This window comes from Pseudopipra pipra, chromosome 21 (genome assembly GCF_036250125.1).
Source record: "Pseudopipra pipra isolate bDixPip1 chromosome 21, bDixPip1.hap1, whole genome shotgun sequence".
NCBI lineage: Eukaryota > Metazoa > Chordata > Aves > Passeriformes > Pipridae > Pseudopipra > Pseudopipra pipra.
The window spans coordinates 9,656,799-9,674,134 of NC_087569.1; the positions used below are offsets into that span (position 1 = coordinate 9,656,799).

Sequence of the window (17,336 nt, forward strand, 5' to 3'; positions counted from 1 at the left end):
TTCAATTAATGTTCAGTCAGCTGGTTCTGAGCTGCTTGGGCAGCTGGGCTTTGATGCCCAAAATTATTTAATGCTCTTTAGAAAGCAGCTGAATTAATGGAACATTAAGGTTATTATTTGTTGCGGTTCAGAAAGACAATTCAATGGGAGGTGTAAACATGCAGCTGAAATCTGTTTGTCATAACTGTGGTGGTGATGCTCACCACAGGACTGTACAAGAACCATGTTTAGATTGTGATTTAGATTTCAGCTGGGAAGTGCTGCAGGATTTGTCCCCAGTTTTCCTGCATGGCTGCAAACCTGCCTGGCACGAGGGGTTGGAAGGAATCCCTGAATCCCATTTGCATCCACAGGGACAGAGGTCCAGAAATGGGCTCACCTGGCTCCTTGAAAATTCAGTCCTTTAGCCTTGGTAGTGTTTAAAAACCTCCTGCAGCTGCTCCATTTCTCCCTGCTTTTATGGAATCTAAACCTCAGGTGTAGCCAGCAGCTGCCTTGTGTGATCGAGTTCCACCACAGAAACTGCCTGCTCCCAAATTCACCTTTCCCACCTGACCTCATCCCATGGAAACCGCTTCCTTTGGACCTCCTCAAATGCCCAAATTCAAATAAAGAATCTCTGCCAAATTTGATCTCGATTTGGAATCATTTTGCACTGCACTAATTCAATCATCCAATCAGTTATTAATCTTGTTGAGTTCTCAAATATGCTTTCTTGCTGTAATCTTACAACTAATCCTCTGATCCCTAATCTCAGAAAATGCTGTTTTGTTTTCTTTGGAAAAAAAAAATGAGTACTTTGCTTGGTATACTGAAGCAAGACTGATGCTTTGCTGACTTATGATTAGAGTATAGTTTCCTCTCTTGTCCAATTGCATGGAATAATATAATGTTGCATCTTTTCACGTGGTGTGTTCATTTTATTTTATTCTTTTTACAGCAGGGGTAGAATGATGCCACTCCTCAGGTCACTTAAGCACTGCAGTTGCCAGTTTGGGCTTGGCTGGATAGTAAAAGCTTGTCATGAGTGTGTTACAGACCTGTCTCTGTGGGGAACCTCCAAAGTTTAAACTAAAACAGCTCAAAAAAATTAAATCTCAAGTCAGTCTCATCTCTTGTGCAGATGTTTTATTCGAAGATGAGCTGACATAAAGAGCAACGATCTTGACTGATGATGGAATTAATTTGTGTTGCAAACATGAGATTGTGGAGAGATTTTGGTGAAAATCCTGGGTGCCATCACAGAATGTGTTTTGAGGAATTTAGTCATTAGGAATACTTTTGTTGTGAACTCCAGGCTGATTCCATCTGCACAGATCAGCCTTTGTCTCCACAGAGGAGCTGAAGCTACTCCCAAGAATAGTCAGACTGACTTTTTTTGACCTTATTTTTTATTTACGATGTTCTCTCAGAAACAAAATCCTCAGGAAAATTTGAAGCCCTTTACTTTGAAATTTTACCTTTGCCTCTGATACTGTGTCTTTAAGAGACAAAAAGAACAGTAAAACTTCTTTGAAATGATTTGTTTCCTGTGAGACTCTCAGGGGAGCCATTTTCTAATAGGTTTTGGTACCAAGGCAGATAATTTATCTCCTTTGTGATAGCGAGTTTTTTGTCCCAAAGGGTCAGGAACAACTGATTTTCCAGTTTATTTTATCCATAAATACAAGCAGTAGAATTGTCTGGTGTTTTTGGCAGAGGCCTGATGGTAAATGCAGCGTGTGAGTTGTTACTGCTCTGATTGCTCTCTTGGCCTGGGGGTCAGGACAGGGGATGGATTATCTTCTCCCTTTCTCTCCTGATTGTGAATCCAGGGAATGTCCCTTCTCCAAATGCTCCTCTAAAAAGGGTCTTGGCTTACACTGGCTGCTTCAGTCGGATGCAAACCATCAAAGAGATCCATGAATATCTGTCCCAGAGGCTGCGGATCAAGGAGGAGGACATGAGGCTCTGGCTGTACAACAGTGAGGTAATGGGGGCCCTTCTCCTTCCTCTCCTCCTTTTCAGCTATTAAATATCATATTCCTTTCTAGAAACCATTAAATACACCTGCACAGAAAAATTATAGTGGCCATAAGTTTAACTGCTCAGGTTGGAAAACTCTCACTCCTCGTTTTCCAGAGGTTTTTTGTGCACTCCACTGTTTAATTTCATTGCTTTGAGAGTGTTTTACATCCAGAAGTAATAACTACATGAAGGGGGTTTTTTTTGTCTCCTGCAGAACTATCTCACCTTGCTGGATGATGAAGATCACAGACTGGAATATCTTAAAATCCAGGATGAGCAGCATTTAGTAATAGAAGGTATAAAAAGGGCCTACCATTAGTTCATGCACTAGAAATAGAGGTTTACAGAGGGAGGTGGTGGTAGAGCCAGCTTAGGCAAGTTTTTACATAGTTTTCTCACAATTTATCTTGACACAGATGTAATTTGTCCTTGTTTTGAAATGCACTTGATTCTGTTGCTGGCTCATAACAACAAAAAATAGTAGTGATCACTCATGGAGTGAACAGATCCCTTCAGATCTGGGGAGATCCTTGTTAATTATTAGAATAAGCACTGGAAAATCTGCTGTCTGGTGTGGCTGGAGTGATGCCAGTGTAAGAATGACTCCCAGTAATGATTGGAAACATGGAGATGAAAACTAGCAAAAATAATAACTAAAAATAAGCAGATTTCCAGTCTCAAATTTTAGAGAATTTTAATTAAACCTCTTCAGCTGTGTAAGCTCTGTGGAGTAAGTAAAATTTTTAAAAAAAACCTCTCTTTAAATCTGTTTCTAGTTCGGAACAAGGACATGAGCTGGCCAGAGGAGATGTCTTTTATAGCAAACAGCAGTAAAATAGACAGACATAAAGGTGAGTGTTTCAGCAGAGTGACTGAATCATGATGGGAAGAAAAGTCCAAGAATGTTTTATGCTGAAACAATTGTTTTTAATCTAAGTGCTCTTAGATTAGAGAGGTCTTGTATGCCTGTGCAGCTTTGCTTGGTCTTTATGTTAACTGAAATGCTGGAAATGTGGTGGGTTGAGGGTGCAGGCAGATAAATCTGTAGGTGTTTAGATACAGAAGTAGTGAAGGATACCTAGCAAATTTTGCATTTTGTGTTTATTATCTTGGACCTTTTTGAGGTAAGGAATTAATTTTAACAAATGAATGCAGAATTTTCAGTACTGTAATTAGAGAATGGTTTGTCTGGATTGTGCTGATGCCTGTGGTGGGTCAGGCCCAACCAAACACCCCAATTTCTGTTAAGCAGAGTCGAGAGCAGGTATTTTGAACATCTCTTGCATCTGTGCTGCTGTAATTGGGAGCAGGTTAAATGAAATTGGTTGCCATGAAAAGGTCACATCTTTACTGATAACAGCATTCTGAATTTTCACATCTGCACAGTTGATCTGATGATGGGGTTTTTTTCTCAGTTCCTACTGAAAAGGGTGCTACAGGGCTGAGCAACCTGGGGAACACGTGTTTCATGAACTCCAGCATCCAGTGTGTCAGCAACACACAGCCTCTCACTCGCTACTTCATCTCAGGAAGGCATCTCTATGAACTTAACAGGTAATTATCTGTGGGAGACCGTTGGCATTTGAGATCCTGCAACATTTATTCCTCCTGTTCTGAAAGCTGAAACTCAGTTTAAAGAAATCTTTTCAATTCAGTGTTATCAGCTCTGCAGCAAATACTGATTAGATAACGTGAAAATATAACCTCTCGTTTCTGGGAGCCAGAGGCCTTTCCACTTCCTTGTTTATCTGCAGGCTTGAACTGGGTTTCACTTTTAATATGGTATTAATTACTTTGTCATTTCTAGGACAAATCCCATAGGAATGAAAGGACACATGGCCAAGTGCTACGGGGATCTGGTTCAGGAGCTGTGGAGTGGGACTCAGAAGAACATTGCACCCCTAAAGCTGAGGGTGAGTCTGTGCTGGGAGTTAGGGGAGAAAACAAGAATTCCTTCCAGTAAATATTTCAGTGGACTTTTTCCTCATGTTACCTGTATTGCAATGGTTTGGAGACTCAAAATAGTGTCTCCCCTAGAGAAAGGGAAGGAAACCTGGATGTGTTGGAAGTTGACTCTGAAGCCGGTGACATCCTGGGCAGTCAGACATCCCCTTTGCCACTCCAGACTCATCATGGAATTGCCTTTCTTGCCTGTAAAGGGTGCAGGGAAGGTGTTCAGGAAGGGGCAGTGCCAGGGGCAAATGCCCTGGAAGAGCAATGTTCATCAGTCCTGGTGCTCAGGAATTCTGTGGAATATGTGGCTCGCTGGTTGTGAGGTCAAAGGAATGACCTGGTATGACTCAGAGGTTGTGGGATAAAATAATGGCTTTCATAGCCCTTTCTAGGGACAAAAGATGATGCATTTGCCTGTAAATGAGCTTTTGTTCTGCAAGCAAAGGGGTTCCCTTTAGCTCTTGGCAATGGAATTTGTTCCTGTTGACAACACGTGTCTTGTCTCCAATATCGTGATTTATTGTTACAACTTCTGCTACGTGATGTTAAATTACTTTGTCATCTATTTCCAGTGGACAATAGCAAAATATGCTCCAAGATTTAATGGCTTCCAACAGCAAGACTCCCAGGAGCTTCTGGCTTTCCTCCTGGATGGGCTCCACGAGGATTTGAACAGAGTTCATGATAAGCCATATGTTGAACTGAAGGACAGTGATGGGCGACCAGACTGGGAAGTAGCAGCAGAGGTAGGGCTTCAAATTGTTTGTGTGCTGGGTTTTTTTGCCCTTATGACACTAAAATATTTCAAGGTACCTGATGATCCTCTCAGAAACACTTTAAATTGTGTCATACCTCGATACTTCCGTTAGTTGAGAACTTTACTTATGTTGAAACTCAATACTTGCTATTTATTAGAAGTTACTACACAACTTCTGTGGAAATAATTTGACTCCCATAGGCTTGTGTAACTTTGGAGATCAAAGGAATAGCCTTCAGTTTCTAACTGTTATTATTTTTTTCGTGCTTTGTTTCAGGCCTGGGAAAACCATCTGAGAAGAAACAGATCCATTGTTGTGGATTTATTTCACGGGCAGCTGAAGTCACAAGTGAAATGTAAAACTTGTGGCCATATAAGTGTTAGGTTTGACCCCTTTAATTTTTTATCCTTGCCTTTGCCAATGGACAGCTACATGCACCTAGAAATTACAGGTGAGTGGGGGTGTTTAGCTCCTTCTAAGCTGTCATTGCTAAAATCAAAGTTGTACGTGTAGAACAGCTCTAAAACATCACATTTTCTTGTGTTAGTACTTGTTACAGTCACTTTAATGTAACAAGAGTTCAAGAATTTTCATTGCAGTACAGTTAAACTAAGATAAAACCTTTAAAAACAGAACATAGATGGCCCATTTTCAGCCTTGATTAAAGGACACAGAAATATGTAAAATGGAGATTTTGGGAAGTTTGCTTCTGTCCACTGTGTTGTGGAGGTTGTCTTAAATCTGTCTGAAGCAAAAATAAGGCCTAGGGGAAAATACAGTATGGGTCATGAACTTTGCAATGAAGGACCCCTGTATTGCTGGAAAAGAGGCAAAAGAAAAGATCATAAAAAAGTGAACCAAATTTTGAAACCATTTTGTACTGCCTGTGCAAGAAGACATTGTCTGATGTTTGCCTGCAGGCCTTGGAAGTTGACTGGGAAAATAAAATATATCTTCAAGCAGGGAAAAAATAAATTCCAGTTAGTAGGGAGCTGTAATGTATTATTCTCATTAAAACTTCCCTGGTTTGCTGACCAATGTGTTTCTTTTCCCCTTTGAAGTAATTAAATTAGATGGTACCACTCCTGTTCGATATGGCCTGAGACTGAACATGGATGAAAAGTACACAGGATTGAAAAAACAGTTAAGTGAACTCTGTGGGCTCAAACCAGAACAGATCCTACTTGCAGAGGTGCACAGCTCCAATATAAAGGTGAGAAGAAAAAAGATGAATCATTGTCTCTTTTTGACATTGTTTTGTGTACAAGGACTCTGAAATAATTGAACTGAAAGTATGATTAAAGAGTCAGCTTAGCTGTATCTCTACATGAACTCTTGTTTCATTCTTAAACAGTAATTTGGCTTGCTGTAAATAAATTAAAATGGATTGCTAATGATATTTTTAGGAGAAAAGCATGGAATCATCTCGAGGTGATAATTCTCAGAAGTGAGGAATTCAAACACTGTTGAGGTGGTGGGGGCATAAGTAATGACTGGCTTAGTTCTGTGTGGTGTGTATGTACACCTGTAGATATATTTTGCTGTCACTGCTTGAAATGAAACTTGAAATGTTCTCAGTGTGTTTAGAGAACCATCAGTTCCTCTCAGGTTTTGCTGCAGAGGGGTGGGTTCCTTTATTCTTCTAGAAAGGGGTAAGAAATCAGATGAGAGGGAGAGAGAGGAGCTGCTAGATACACTGTTTTCAAAAGAACAAAGCACGTTTGGATCAGATAAAAGATGGAAATGGCTGACTGACTTTCCCTTCTTCATTGAAGAACTTCCCTCAGGACAACCAGAAGGTGAGGTTGTCGGTGAGCGGGTTCTTGTGTGCGTTTGAGATCCCCATCCCGGGATCCCCCACGTCAGCATCGAGCCCTGTGCAGACAGGTAAGAGAAAACATGGATTGTCCTGTTTATTTAAACTGCACACTGCCCTGGTGTTGAGAAATCCAGGAGAAAGCTTTGCTCCTTGTAAGAAGTTAAAAGGACAAGAGCTGCGAGCGGGTGATCCACCGTGATCCCACACGGAATGAGAGGATAGAGATCCTGGGATCAGCTCTGGTTGCTGTGGGTAACTGAGAATTGAATTGTCTCCCTGCAGACATCTCCACTGGGCCCTCAGCCAACGGAGCCCCCACCATCCTGATGAACGGGGACCTTCCCAAGCCCCTCATTCCCAACGGGATGCCAAACACTGTTGTGCCATGTGGGACCGAGCGCAACCCGCCCGGCTGGGCCCTCAACGGCCACGTGCCCTCGCTGGGTGACAGCCCCTGCACAGGGTACATCATTGCAGTGCACAGGAAAATGGTCAGTGGGCTATGGGCTGGCTGGGGGACACACTGGGAAAGAAACTATCAAAAAACCAAGAATTTTTAATGTCCATGTGGTAATTAATCTTTATTTCCTAAGAGGAGAGGGAGCGTGAATGCATTTCCCTCCTGTGCATCGTGTGAAATGTAGAATATTGTACACGACTGAAGTACAGATTTATGTTTGATGTGGTCTAGTGCCTGAGTAACATGGCCATAATATCATAAAATACAAGCATTTTTCAAGTCAGTGTTCAAAATTTACAGTGTTTAATAATGGAAATAGAGTGTTTTTAGTAGAATTAATGGTTAATTTTAATTGCCAGAGCAAGGTCAGCACCCAGGTAATGATGGGCCCATGAGTTAATGCACCTTTCCATGTGAGTCCTTTTATTTCCTGCACACAGATGAGGACAGAGCTGTACTTCCTTTCATCCCAGAAGAATCGTCCCAGTCTCTTTGGAATGCCCCTCATTGTCCCCTGCACGGTGCACACCCGGAAAAGGGACCTGTACGATGCCGTGTGGATCCAGGTGTCCAGGCTGGCCAGTCCCCTCCCTCCTCAGGAGGCCAGTAACCATGCCCAGGACTGGTGAGTGCAGCCTCTGCCTTGAGGGACCCAACACAGTGCCTTAAACTTGGTTACAAGGTTTAAAATTAAATTAATCGCTGTCAGGTTTGATTTCTCATAATAACGACAGTGATAAAAATACCTCCTGATCCTTTTTGTAACAGTTAAATGTTGCTGCACTTGAAGGTTGGCTTTACACAAATGGGTTGATTGATAATTATTCATATCTGGCAAATTTAGGCCATGTAAAGGCAGGTTTTAATAGCTTAATCTAATCAAAATTATAGTTTTAAGTTTTGTTTGGGTTTTTTTAAGTAGACGTAAGGCTGGTTAAGGGGGTATGGCAGTGAGTGAGTGCTGCTGTTTGATGTTGTGTTCTCTTCTGTTTCAGTGATGACAGCATGGGGTATCAGTATCCCTTCACCCTCAGGGTAGTTCAGAAGGATGGAAATTCTTGTGCTTGGTGTCCATGGTACAGGTAAATTGTCCCTTTTTTCGATTTACAGCAGGGAATCACTCCAGCAGAAAGGTAATTTATGGTAATGGCTCTGTGATGCATTTCAGACTTCAGAGGTAATATCAAACAATAAGAATCTAGAATCCAATTTCACCAGATCTCTCCCAGGGCAGACTTGCACTGTAGTGCAGCTTCTATGGCTTGGGGAGCTGAAAGCTGGCACAGAAACTTTAAATTAGGAGACAGACATGAGATTATCAAAAACCCCTCAGAATATTCTGTGTGTATGTGCAGGCACGTGTCCCACATGCTTGGATGGTTTTGGGGGGTTCATACAAACCCCAACTTCAGATGTAAATCAACTACCCTTGTGAGTTCCTGTGCCACTGGAAGGGTAAGAACTAAGATGGGCAATAAGGAATTCACCCTGGAAGGATGCTTGGAAATTTTCCGAAACAAAAATTCCAGGCCCCTCCTGGAGAGGTATTTGGACATACACTCATTAAAAAAAAAAAAAGTGTCTTGCAGCTAAATAATCAAGTGAATTGGTTATCATGGAATAAACAAAGCAGTGTAGTTTTTGGGGTGATAGATCCTGGAATGGAAGGGACCTTAAAGCTCATCTCGTTCCAACCCCCTGCCAAGGGCAGGGACACCTTCCACTGAGGAACCTTCCCCTGGATCATCTGCAGGCAGAGGGTTGGATTCACCCAAATGCTTCAGTTCCTCATCCCTGTTCAAGTTTTGTGGGAACACAGCAAATGACTCTGAGGATTGTTGTATAAAAACACCTCTGACCCCGAGGCCTGGCCTGGAACCCAGAGGGTGCACGTGTCAAAAAACAAGGAGCAGAACTGAGCAAGTAAAAGCCCCTGGGCAGTTCCTGATCCAGTCTGACTTTTGGGTGCAGGTTCTGCCGGGGCTGTAAAATCGAGTGCACAGAGGACAGAGCCTGTGTGGGCAGCGCTTACATCGCTGTGGACTGGGACCCCACCGCCCTCCACCTGCGCTACCAAACCTCCCAGGAGCGGGTGAGACTCCAGCACAAACCCTCAGCCCTTCAGCTCTGCTCTGAAGCATGACCCACTTCATCTCTTTTTTAATTTATTTGATGCTTCTCTAGTCCGTTTTCTCTTGATGTAGATTCAGTGATCACGGAGCAGTATATTTGGGTAAATTGATGTCAGTGTTAGACCTCTTAAGTGGTTGAATAGTGTGGAAGGGAAGCTTTTAAGCGACCACAGCTGCCTGTTGTGAGTTGCTTTTGATCTAGTCTCTATAATCTATTACAAAATATGTTAATTTGATGAATTTTTGGTAACTATAAACAGTTATGCATGTGAGTAAACCCATTTCCCCATTGAGTCAACAAAACCTATGTAAAGGTAAAAACCTGTGCTTGAGTTGATGTGGAACAACTGGTCAAACTTGTGAGTTGAACCCATAAAAAAACCCTATGTAAAGGTAAAAACCTGTGCTTGAGTTGATGTAGAACAACTGGTCAAACTTGTGAGTTCAATCCATAAAGCTGTGCCTTATGGATAATCTGTAAGCAGAGCCCAAGAACAAGGACAGTGAATTATTTTTGTACCTCCCTCTTCAGAACTGAAATGAAATTTTCTGCTAAAACTGGGCACGTCCAGTTTTTACCTTCCATTCTAAATGAGTCCCTGAAGTTATTTGTGTGGTGCTGGGGGCAGAGCCTCCCTCTGAGCAGTGTGTGTACCTTGGCAAGTCAGATGCAGTTTTCTGTGCCCTCAGATCGTGGAAGAACACGAGAGTGTTGAGCAGAGCCGCCGGGCTCAGGCAGAGCCCATCAACCTGGACAGCTGCCTGCGAGCCTTCACCAGCGAGGAGGAGCTGGGGGAGGATGAGATGTACTACTGCTCCAAGTGCAAGACCCATTGCTTGGCCACCAAAAAACTGGATCTCTGGAGACTTCCCCCTATTTTGGTATGATCTTTTGTGTGGTTTTCCTCCACAGCAGCAAACCCAAAGTACCTTGTTCCCGATTCTGAGTCGCTCGCTGTGAGGAAGGTGATTTGCTTTGCTCACAGCCTCAGGAGGGGACTGGCTGAGTTTGCTGTGTGCAGTTCTGTCAGGCAGGCAAATAAAACAAACCTCAGAGTTCCTTCTGAATGTTTGTAGCTGCTCCATGGCAGGAAATGGTGGTGGTTTGTGATCAGGGTGAGCTGTTGTGACACCGAATTCACGCTCAGATGGGCTTTCTGGTTACATGATCTTTACTTGGGCAACACCTGCATTTCTTATTTTTCAAATTTGGTTGGTTATTCAAAACAGACAGTGCTGATCACTGAGTTGAAGCAACCCTTTCCATCAATTCCCCATGAAAACATTAGTTTCATGTTTTACCACCTTGATCCCAGAACCCAAGTTGTCACACGCAGCTTTGTCACCGTGTTCATTAGCAAGCGATAAAACGTGTATGTTTTGTGAAAAACTCCCTTTAAACAGTGAAATTACTCACTGGGATGTAGTTGTCCTCCTATAATTTTCTCCAACTTCTCTCCTTAGATCATTCACCTGAAAAGGTTTCAGTTCGTAAACGGCCGCTGGATAAAATCCCAGAAAATTGTCAAATTTCCCCGAGAAAATTTTGACCCAAGTGCCTTTTTGGTACAAAGGGATCCAAGTCATTTCCAAAGGAAGGCCCTGACGCTCCAGGTGGACACGGAGCCACGGAGCCTCCCAGGGGAACCCAGGAAAACAGAGCTGCAGAGCTCTGGCACACCAGGGGAAGGAGAGACACTCAACAGGAGCCCGTCCTCCCTCAACACTACTGCCCTCAACAGTGTCAAAGGTAGGCAGTGACATGGGGACATTCCAAAATCTGAACCTCTGAGTGTTTTGGCCAAAGCTCCTCACTCACTTGGAAACATTTCTTAGTGTTTCTTAGTGAAGCTTTACCATGAAAAACCAAAGAAAAATAATAAAGTTGCTCAATGCCAACAGATACTGGCACTCGTGTAAGTGGGCTGGAATAAGAGTGAGGAATGTGCTCCTGCACAGAAGAGGTAAATTTCAGTTTCCAGGTGTGCACAAAGATAGATTTTTAATTCCATACATGACTCATTAGTTCTAATGAAAGAGTGGTTGTTTTTTTTTTAATGTTTGATTTTTAAAAAAATCACTTTTTGAGAAGAAACCCAGACTGTGTGTTTACTCGTCTTAGTAATCCACGTGCTTTCTGTTTTAGCATCTCCATCTCTGGGGAGGAAAGGTGGAACCAGCTGTCCCTCGAGTAAGAACAGCAGCCCAAACAGCAGCCCCAGGACTTTAGGGAGGGGCAAAGGGCGGCTGCGGCTGCCCCAGCTGGGGAAAACCAAACTGTCCAGCAGCAAAGAGAACTTGGACGCCAACAAGGAGAACGGTACCGAGCAGGAGCAGGGGGATGCCCTCACCAAGGGGCACGTGCTGGGGGGCAGCCAGAGCGAACTGTGCGGTGCCCAGGAGGGCGAGGGGCCTCTGGCCAACGGGTACCTGTGCGAGCAGAGCTCCTTCAGCAACGGGCTGAGCGCGCAGGGGGACGCCCACAGCGAGGACGACGGCGCCGACGACCAAAGAGAGGACGTGTGTGCAAACCCCATCTACAACCTTTATGCAATCTCGGTACGTGCGCCCTGCGGGGCCGGGGCAGCCTCGGGGGGACGGGCTTGGCACCAAATGCCTCATTGTGGTCACTGCACTTGGGAAGGAGGACGAACTGGCACTGAGTCCAACTGAGGTGTCTCTCTGCCACCTGTTTGTTCTGCTCGAGTGTGTGAAGTTAGATCGTCGTGAGCCGTTGTCGCGCGCGGATAATGAATTTGTGAGTCCTTTCCTTGATCCAGAACTGATTCTCTTCTTCGTTTCCTTCAGTGCCATTCAGGAATTATGGGAGGGGGTCATTACGTCACTTATGCCAAAAACCCGAACAACAAGTGGTACTGCTACAATGACAGCAGCTGTAAGGTAAATCACTGCTTCTTCTAGCAAACAGTGAGTGATTTTTCTAGCAAATGATAATCTGGTTACTTATTGCCAAAGAAACTTACCTTATAGAGTCATGGAATCGTGGAATGGTTTGGGTGGGAAGGGAGCCTAAAGCTCACCTTGATCCAACCCCCTGCCAGGGGCAGGGACACCTTCCACTAGACCAGACACTTGGTGAGGGCATCTCAAAAGCTGCATCAGAGAAATATTAAAATTATTAACCGAAATTGTACATGAGGTTTTTTCCAAGGTGACATCTGTTCATCAGCTGTTCCCACACTTAAAGATGCTTATTTTGTGCAGAGATGGGAAAAATTACTAAAAATAGGAAGCCAAGAATATATTTTCATGATGGGAGCAGTTTGTATTCAATTAGTGAATAATTCAGTTCCGATGTTTTTAAGTATTTGCATTTATCACTATAAAATATGTCAGACTTCTCCAGTAATTGATGGAGCCTGATAACAAATAAGAGAGCAAAAACGTGATTTTTTTTTTATTATTTGTTACAAACAGACAGTTAAAAAGAGTTTCCAGGACAGTCTTGTGTGTTTTAAGTTCAGTGACAGTAACACGATCATCCCGTTGCGTCTCCCCGCCCGTGTGTTTTCCGTGTCCCAGGAGCTGCACCCGGATGAGATCGACACGGACTCTGCCTACATTCTGTTCTACGAGCAGCAGGGGGTGGACTATGCCCAGTTCCTGCCCAAGATCGACGGCAAGAAGATGGCAGACACGAGCAGCATGGACGAGGACTTCGAGTCCGACTACAAGAAGTACTGCGTGCTGCAGTGAGCGAGGAGGAGCTGCCCGCCGTGGGAGCAGGGCAGGGGGGCACCCTGCAGGGCAGGGGACGCCGAGGGTGTCCCTGGGACGCGTCACCCACGCGTGGTTGTCGCAGCCCGTGGGCTGAAAGCACAAAAAGCACCCCCTGGTTACCCAGTTAATATCCAGTAGTATCGTTTTGTTCTGTTTTCTCACTACGCGCTCTGAACGTTTCTGATGTCGGACATCAGGCTGAGACTGCCACTGGCCTTTAAATCTAATGGTTTGAGAAAAGCCACCCAGGACCAAATAAGAGCTAAATTAAATAGTCCAAATAAGAGCTAAACAAAGTAGTGTAGAGTTTACCAACTGTTCTAACAACCCCCCGAGGCTCTCGTTAGGTTTAAGGTAATGGGGAAAACCAATTTGTAGTGTTGTCTTCGGACAACATGATATTGCTACCTCCTTTTTCCTGCAGTTTTATTGCATTTTATTGGCAAAACAGGGAAAGCAAGAGAAGGAAAAGTGCACAAACCGAAAGAATTCTCGTCAAGAGTAGGAGAAGTTTCCAGTTTTGCCACCACTGATGTGTGTCCGTTGCTTTCTTTCTGTGTGTTGGGAGCACAACCCAAATCATCCTTTGGGAAGAGATTCGTTTCTGCACTCGAATGGTTTGTTCTCTCGTGTTTCCTCCCCGTGCTGGCCGTGCACATCCAGCGGGTTTCAGGAATGGCTTTTCTGCCTGGAGAGTGCTGGCTCAGACCTCTGAGCTGCCTCAGGCTGCAGAGAGTAGCTGTGGTTCCACTCGTGGGGTCTTTAAAGCGTGCACGTCGCACGGAGCGTTCCCGGCGCGCGGAAGGAGAGACGCTTGAGCTTTTATGTTCCATGACCGGTGTTGCTTTTTAAATTTGCACTTTTGAAAATGCATAGAATTGAATTGAAAAAACCAGAGTTTGGTTTTTTGTTGTTTGTTGTCGTTGTTGTAAGGGCTCTGGAGTGAATGGCTGTGAATTATCCACTGTGGATTTCCAAGGGAGGCGAAGCTGTGGCTGTCAGGGAGCTCTCGTAGCATTCATGGATGGAGATATTTTTTTTTTTTTTGTTTCATAATTTAATGGAGTTTCTTGGTTTCAAAATTTGGTTGCCTTTTCAAATTTTCTTCTTCTTTTTTTTTTTTTTTTTTTTTTAAACAACAGTTTATGCAAATACTTGCAATTAAACCAGAATTGCTTTCCCTGCCCTTGCAACAGTGCTCTGTAACTCCAGGGGCCTGTTGCAGGAGGGAAGGTGTGACTGAGTCTTAGCAGAGACTGGAAAAAAAGATGGTTGTTTTTTGAGCAGGCATTTCCTTGAACATTTTCAGTGTTAAGTCGTTTGCATATCTGAATGAAGATAAAAATCTCACTCTTTTGGCCTTTTTTTTTTTCCTTCAGCTGAGTTCAAGCAGCTCATTAATTTTGTCCTGTGTCATCTTCCCAGTTCTCTGAATTCTTTATCTTCACTGACAGAGCTGTGACTTACGTGGTTCTCTGAAATGAACCTTTGGATTCTTCCTGAGGGGTTTTCCAAGGATGCCAAACCTTCAGTGGGTTTGTCACTCCCAGGAAGGTCTGAGCTTTCTCCATGTGAGGACTGGAATCAGCTGGTCTGGCTGTTCCCTCCTTGGGAGGTTGTGCCTCTGCAGGGGCAGCAGATCTGTTCCAAAAATGGGTATTGTCTTACCTGTCAGGTGTTGCTCCTTATCCTCTCTGGTCTTTTATCTTTCAAGTGGTCTAAACATTGAGCCTGAAGAAAAGCAAACATGACTTGGGAATTTCTAGGGTAGAAGCTTTTTCAATACCCACTTGTCTGCTCCTCCCTCAGCAAACTCCATGAAAAGTGAAAGATTTTCAACTGATTTACTTTAAAATGTTTTATTTAAGCAGGTAGCACAATCTACTAATGTTATTTGATCTTCTGTGTTTGTTACATTGGTTGTAATTAATTTTTTAAATTAAATTAATTCATAAATTAGTAGTAAATTTATTAAGTTAACTATTAACTACATTCACTTTGTAAATTATTGTATAAAAACTTATTGACAATGCACTGACTTTAGAAAGATGTTAATGTACATAAATACCTTGTAAATAAGATAGTGTTGATGTACTGGAATATGAGCTGTATTAAAACAAAGGTATTGGTAATTGTATATGGAGTGAACCTGTTTATCTGTAACTATATTATTCAAACAAATTAAATACTGTGGATGCAGATGAAGTGTCACTTCTTGTCAGATAATTTTTAATAACTCTTTTCCTGCTTTCAAGTGTCTGTGCTGTTTTCATTCAGCTTAAATGTGTTTGTCAATCCAAAAAACAGGAACGTGGGACTGAGCATCCAGCAATTCTCTATTGCTTACCAGAGGTGAGTTGGGTCCTTTCTCAGTGGAGTCCCTTGTTCAGTGTTGCTGTGGACAGTAAGTGTGGTTATTCTTTGGAAACAGTCCTTTTCCAAGGTGGAAGGAGCCCTCAGGTCTGTGAGGTTTGGCTCTCCTGTCTCTGGAGGGAGGAGCTGCAGGTCCTCCCTGGACAGTCCCGGGGCCTGACGTGTTCCTGCTGCTGTTTCTCCCAGTTTCTTGCTTGTGGATGGTGCTGAGACATTTCCTCTGAGCAGACACTGCCTGGGAGAGCTTTAACTGCAATTACAGTCGTGCTTTTCTCCAAAAAGGAAGAGAATCTGGTGGATTCTGGAAACTGGACCCAAGTGCAGGGTGAGCTGTGCCAGGAGACACAGGTTGTGGAGGTTCTTTGCTTTTGAGTGTTTCCAAAGACACTGTTGAGCTGGTCATGAACAACTGTTCTTATTTTATGGCCCTTCAAGGTGCTAAATGGATATTTATCCCAGGATTAGCAGACATCAGGATCATCACCAGGATGATCCAGAGGAGCTGGTGTCCCTGGAAGTGAGGCCCTCTCTTGCTGTGTTTGGAGGGCTGGTGCAGCACTAAGTGATGACCCTCGAGCTGGGCTCAGTTGTCTTTACTGCCTGGGGTCATTCCTCACCAGTGTGACCAGCCCACAGTGTCACTGGAGTCACTGGGGCATTTTCAATATTGGAATTTGAATTTCAGTGAAAGAATTCCAGTCTCTAGTTGTTCCTATTGTGCATTTCCTCTCTTAAGGCTTTGAGGTATTTGAAGTGCAGTTTAAAAAGATTAAAAATTCTAATTACCAGAGATGTTCATGTGTGCTGTTGTCAGTGGTAAAGCTTTTATTGATTCAGAAGTGTAGGAAGGGCCATTAAATAGATGCAGGGATCATATCCCTGCCAAAACCTGCAGCCATTTTCTGCTGCTGAATCCCTTTTCCTTCCCAGATCAGAACTGTGCTGTCTCAGACAAGGACTCTAAAATTAGCAGAGCCCATTTTGTGAGATGGGAGGGATGTGAAATGAGCTGTGCTGGAATTTTCCCCTCATACCTTTTTGGTGCTGGAAGTGCCTGTGCTACACTTGAGGGTGGTCGGTCAGCCTTCCTTCAGACCTGCACCCACCAGCTGTGCCTTCTGATCCCTCTCCTGGGAGGGAGGGGAAAGATGGAGCAGGGAAAGCATCTTATTTCCCCTGGTGTGACAGGAGGGACAGATGCACCAACTCCTGAGGGTGCCCTGCTGCCAAAGGAGTGCCCACTGTCCCTTCCCTGCAGGCTGACAGTCCCAACTCCAGAGGTACTTCCCGTCTCCATCCAACTCTTGAACCTGCTCTGGAGCCACTGTTGTGGCCGGAGTGCATCCCCCTGCTCCCTGCCCTCCCACAGGAGGCTGTGTCCCTGCTTTTCCCTGTTTCTAAATATCTGGATATCATGGATTTATCCCTTATCTGCCATCAGGGCCCTCAAGTGCCCCGAGAACGTGCCGGGCTGCGGCCGCTGGCCCAGGGCCCCGGAGCATCCGCGAAGGTATTAATTATACCTTTTGTTACACTTGTTCCCTCAGGTGCAGTAAATTGGAGCAAGAAGTGAGTGAAATGCAGCCATCCATGCCTGCTGATTTATCACTTCAGGAAAATAAAACCCTCTCAGAAGCTCGGGAGATTGTGCCTTTTGTTTGGGACAGGCCTCCAACTTCCTTGATGGCGTGTAAAAGATTTCCTGTTTGTGAGAATGGAAAGAGGTGTTTGGTAAGGTCCCTTAAACCAAATGAGACACAAATGAGAAAATATGGTGAGGATGCTCCTGGATTTGATAGAAATTAAATTTTCAGAGCCTGTTTGCAGAATCTGAAAGTCCTGCTCAAGGTAGTTGCTCACTTCAGGAGTCTTAGGAGCTCACAAAAGCTAAAACACCTGGGTGACATCCTGGCTGGTTTATGATACAGGCACACAGACTTTTGGGGTTTAAATAATGTTTTTCCTTGAGGCAGTCTTCAGCATTTCCCTAGTTTTTGCAGTGTAGACCTTTTGTCTGGGGTAAAAAGCCCAGCAGGGTCTGAGGAAGGAGAACTGAGCAGGACGTCAGGGTGTCCGTAGGACACGTGGGCTCA

At 44.0% G+C, this 17,336-nt stretch overlaps 1 protein-coding gene across 6 annotated transcripts in view; it reads left to right on the forward strand.

Annotated features, from left to right (window-relative positions):
* Nucleotides 1–15,069, forward strand: part of USP32 (ubiquitin specific peptidase 32) — a 67,688-nt gene extending 52,619 nt beyond the window's left edge. For all 6 annotated transcript variants that reach the window (XM_064678052.1, XM_064678056.1, XM_064678054.1 and 3 more), the window contains exons 17-34: nt 1,815–1,969; nt 2,222–2,303; nt 2,784–2,858; nt 3,423–3,561; nt 3,815–3,920; nt 4,533–4,706; nt 4,995–5,169; nt 5,780–5,931; nt 6,494–6,605; nt 6,820–7,028; nt 7,438–7,622; nt 7,993–8,079; nt 8,969–9,089; nt 9,820–10,011; nt 10,594–10,879; nt 11,276–11,688; nt 11,938–12,030; nt 12,673–15,069. In XM_064678052.1, the coding sequence (XP_064534122.1) occupies nt 1,815–1,969; nt 2,222–2,303; nt 2,784–2,858; nt 3,423–3,561; nt 3,815–3,920; nt 4,533–4,706; nt 4,995–5,169; nt 5,780–5,931; nt 6,494–6,605; nt 6,820–7,028; nt 7,438–7,622; nt 7,993–8,079; nt 8,969–9,089; nt 9,820–10,011; nt 10,594–10,879; nt 11,276–11,688; nt 11,938–12,030; nt 12,673–12,846 (2,930 nt within the window). In that variant the 3' untranslated portion in view covers nt 12,847–15,069. The remainder of the gene's footprint in view (nt 1–1,814; nt 1,970–2,221; nt 2,304–2,783; nt 2,859–3,422; nt 3,562–3,814; nt 3,921–4,532; nt 4,707–4,994; nt 5,170–5,779; nt 5,932–6,493; nt 6,606–6,819; nt 7,029–7,437; nt 7,623–7,992; nt 8,080–8,968; nt 9,090–9,819; nt 10,012–10,593; nt 10,880–11,275; nt 11,689–11,937; nt 12,031–12,672) is intronic.
* The last annotated feature ends 2,267 nt before the right edge of the window (nt 15,070–17,336 follow it).